The sequence below is a fragment of the Eucalyptus grandis genome, chromosome 3 (genome assembly GCF_016545825.1).
Source record: "Eucalyptus grandis isolate ANBG69807.140 chromosome 3, ASM1654582v1, whole genome shotgun sequence".
Lineage (NCBI taxonomy): Eukaryota > Viridiplantae > Streptophyta > Magnoliopsida > Myrtales > Myrtaceae > Eucalyptus > Eucalyptus grandis.
In genome coordinates, this window is record NC_052614.1 from 49,370,698 (window position 1) to 49,375,084 (window position 4,387).

Genomic DNA, 4,387 nt, shown 5'->3' on the forward strand with positions numbered 1-4,387 from the left:
CCCACCACTCTGAAGCTCTCTCTCCTATACTCTCCTCTGCGACCTGTCACTCGTCCTCTCTGTCCTCTCTCTCCTCTCTCTCTCTCTCCTCCGTTCTCCGTTCCGTTGCGGGGGAGAACAAAAAACGCAGGTGCTTCTCCCCATATGCTCTTCCCCCTCCTCTGCTCTCTCTCCTCCGCTGGTTGCCCGCGATGCCGACGCCCCTCTGCCGGTTGCCTCCATCGCCCCCGACTCCGACACCGACGCCGACGCCCCTCCGCTGGTTGCCTCGCCCCTGTCGCCCCCTCAAGTCGATTGCCTTTGTCGCCCCCGACTCCAACTCCCCTCAAGCCGGTTGCCTCCGTCGCCCCCGACTCCAACGCCAACGCCCCTCCGCCTCCGCCTCCGCCCCCGATGCTTTTGCCTCTGCCTTTGTCCGTGTCTGTTCTGACAGTATTTGTGGAGGGAGGAGCATTGTGGGGTGAAATTTTGAAGATTTTGTTGCTTTCTTTTCATTTTGAGAAGAATATAGTTTTTACAACTACATGAGAGGCACTGTTCATACTATTTCAAGTGTTGCAGATTCATTATGCATCTTGATTGCTATTTCACACTTTTTAATGGATTGGATGTTCACTAGCAAATGGTTGTCAACTACTACTTTGTTCCATCCATGCAGAGTGATTAAGGCTGCAAAGAATGTCTTGGGACCAACATTATCTGACCTCCAGCTTGCTGAAGGAGAGATTATTCTTGATATAGATGGCACTGTTCCTCTGCAACCTGTATTGCAGCGCATTGGTCTCTCAGCTTGGCCTGGTGAGTTCTATCCTGACAATCTGTTAGCTGGTGGGAAATCAATTCCTGGAATGATGATTTGACTGTATCGTAGCTGCTGGAGTTTGATAATCATGGACCTTTTATGTGCAAGATTACTTCTGACTGAAGATTGAATTCTTCAGCCTTGGAAACTTTTGCTTCTCATCCCTAGCTTCCATTTGTTATGGGCAGAGCAAATTGAATTTGAATTTGCCAAATGAAATATATGTCCCACATACTTCAGCTTTAAGATGATTTCATCCATATATCTTCTAATTTGCAACAAAGTCAGGATTTAGGAAATGACAGAGGTAATAAGTGGGCAATTTTTATTTATTTATTTAATTTGGTGGTTTTGTTCCCATATAGTAGTTATGGATTTTGAAACACAGGTTAAGGTACAGCTCTACTGGCAATGTTACTTCAAACTTCATATGGTGAATTCAAGGTGGGGGCCTAGATTTTAGGGCTGGCTTGCCTTAACTACCACAAACTCTGGCTAAACATATCATGCACTGTTAGGATAGAAACTAGCTTGTCAGTTTTAGAGACATGTCGAAGATGGAGAAACTGGAACTTTTTTTCTAGGTTGCTTAGTGTTGCTGGTTAACCATGTACTATGTGAGCTCAAGAACGTGTCAAGTGGAATTCAGGGAAAATGAACCTTTTTGTGCCGTTTCTCTATTTTCAGATGCTTTAGGAGCAAATCTTTATCTATCTTATTTAGTCCTCTGGGAATTTAGTTCTCGGCTGCTTATAGGAAATCTCCTCTGTCTAGTTCAACTGGTATTTTTCTTGGTTGTTTAGCGGTTGAATAATGTTATATTTTAGCTGATCAATTTTAGTGGTTACTATTAAAAATGGTCTATCAATTGTGAGTATTGATCATTATGAGCGAAATGCCTGTTTCAGCTAGCATGAAGGAGGTCCCACAATCGACTTTGTTCCCGGAAGAAAGGTACTCTGTTTTAGCTGTATGTGAGCAAGATAATTCTTACGAGTGCCTTATTCATTAAGTTTTTTTCTATCTGCAGGATTCAAGAGTTTCTCCAAACGAAGGAAGACTTCCAGATGCTAATCAAGGTATTTTGTTGTGTCAACTTTCCCTTTGTTGTTTGGCCTCCCTTTATTTCTCTCCATCCCTCCCTCTAAATATTATGGCCTACCATGCTTCTTGTTGCTCCAGGCGAAAAGTTAAATAACTATTTATTGTTTTTCTTATGGTTGTGGCCTGTTAGTATTGAAATGTATGTCCATCTCATCTGAATATCAATTAGTAAGTTTCCAGAGGAATGATTTGAATGAGATAAGAAGCGCAGTGGAAAAAAAAAAAGAGGTATCGGAGCTAACTGACATTCGGATGTTGTACATCCCATCTAAATGTCAGTAAGTTTCAGATTAAGAACTGCACAAGCAAAATGGGCACAGTGCCTATTTCATATGAGTCAGCTGTTGTGAACTCACTACGAAGAATGACTTGAGAGAGAAGTGCTGGGATTTGAACTCTTGATCTGTCATATGAAACAGTGCTAGAATACCCAACCTAAAAGTTTAAGCTGTGATGTGGAGAGAGACAACATGTATATAAGAAAACTGAGCCATTAGGTGAGAGAGACTATATGTGTATGAGACTCATTATGACCACGTTTTCAGGGGATGTTTGATTATATTAAAAACAATATTACTTCTCATGCAAACCCAGTTTGATATTTCACATGATATTTTACATCTGCAACTCACTGTAGCTGATCGAAAGGAGGCTCAAATGAAAGGAGGCCTTCAACCGCAGCTTGGTTAAGCTTATTGATTTGTGATATTCACGTTTAACAATCCACTGCCTATCCATAACTTATCATAGCTCTAAATCCATAGGAGATTTTTCATGCGTTATAATTCTCTTATTGGTGAAATACACGTACATTTTGCTTAAAGGGCATTCGAAATTTTTTCTAAACTTGTCATTGCTGGATGTAGGTCCTCCACGTCTAAGGGACATCTTTTACAGGATGGGTCTCTCGGACAAGGACATAGTGGCCTTATCAGGGGCTCATACACTGGTAATTTCTATTTCTGCTTGGATTTACATTCAAGGTCAGCTGGGGATGCGGAACCACACTTGTTATTTTTTTATTCTTGTGTCTAGGGAAGGAAACACCCGGAAAGATCTGGATTTGATGGTCCTTGGACTCAGGAACCCCTTAAGTTTGATAATTCCTATTTTGTGTAAGGTTTCATCTTTTCACTGGATGCATTTTCTAAGTTTCGGTTGGAGCATTATAGAGCCAGATGCTAATTGATCATTTTTGACACAGCGAGTTGTTGAAAAGGGACGCAGAGGGGCTGCTGAAACTGCCAACTGACAAGGCATTGCTGGAAGATCCTGCATTTCGCCCTTATGTTGAGTTGTATGCGAACGTAAATAAGCTTTTCGCGTGGTCTGGTGACTCCATTGATAAATCTATAAAATCGAATTGCAGTTACATGTTTTCTTTTTGTAAATTTGCTTTTGATGAAACTACCCCACCACACCACTATTTCGTTTCCTTATGCACCCGGTCTATAACCCTTTGATGCTACTGTCCTTGGTTTTGCCGAGAATGAAAAGAGATGGAAAGTGTTTTTCATGGAATTTATGCTGTGTAGGCTTGTGATGCTTAAAAGTAAGCATTCAGTCTGTTCCATCACTATCTTCTATGTAGAGACCAGGAAATATTCATAATGAGATCGCACATCAAATGTTGGGTAGATACATACATGTGTTGGGATGGATATATTATGTGGTTCCCTGAAACCTCTAGGCTAGAGCATCATTTTTGTGCTACTGGGAACACCTGATTTGATATTTGAATTGGTTGTTGTTCCCGCAACTCTCTCATGGTGGTTGGCACGACCTTGAAAAGAGACAAACGGACAATTTGATACTGTGCTTTTTTCCTCGTTTTTTTTTGCTATATGCTCTTCTTTCCCTAATGTTGTCAAGCATGTGGCAGGATGAGGATGCATTTTTCAGAGATTATGCAATCTCGCATAAGAAGTTCTCTGAACTGGGGTTCACGCCAAGTTCTTCAGGCAGCAAGACAGTAGTGAATGGTGCCGTATTGGCACAAGGTGCTGTTGGAGTGGCAGTGGCTGCGGCTGTGGTGAATCTTGAGCTACTTCTATGAAGTGCGCAAAAAAATGAAGTGAATGCTGTTCTCTGATTTCCCTTTGTACCTAGCATATATTTTAGCGCTTAGTGTTGCCCGCACCATATATGTTCATCGACAATAATAGTCAAAGCATTGCTGGTGCTTGGATGGAACAAGCCAGCAAACTCTTTGAAAGTCACAAGAAAAATCTATGCCCATTTTCAACACATCCTTTGTTGCGTGATACTACCTTTTCCAGTTGGTTAGTAGTTAAACACGCTGCTTTGAGTGAGTTGCATTATGCGTATGACGCTTGGTAATATGCATTTATGCGATTCTTGCCCAACTTCCAATCATTCGAGCAAATTTCTCCAACCTAAGAAAAATGTTTAGCTAAATCAAGATTTCTTCCCATGTGTAAGAGATGATTATTAAGAATCTGGGACTTGTGATGCATCTTT

General features: G+C 41.5%; 1 protein-coding gene across 2 annotated transcripts; it reads left to right on the forward strand.

The window, feature by feature from the left end:
• The first annotated feature begins 368 nt into the window (after nt 1–368).
• LOC104439814 (L-ascorbate peroxidase 3) lies at nt 369–4,153 on the forward strand. Of its 2 annotated transcripts, none has more exons than XM_039308461.1 (7): nt 369–798; nt 1,715–1,756; nt 1,833–1,881; nt 2,773–2,855; nt 2,942–3,021; nt 3,111–3,203; nt 3,789–4,153. In XM_039308461.1, exons 1-7 carry the CDS (start codon nt 742–744, stop codon nt 3,880–3,882), a joined length of 498 nt encoding a protein of 165 aa, XP_039164395.1. In that variant the 5' UTR covers nt 369–741; the 3' UTR covers nt 3,883–4,153. The 2 variants fall into 2 exon arrangements, with proteins under 2 accessions (XP_039164395.1, XP_039164394.1); XM_039308460.1 differs by having other exon boundaries at nt 379–798; nt 3,111–3,213.
• Nucleotides 4,154–4,387: the final 234 nt, after the last annotated feature.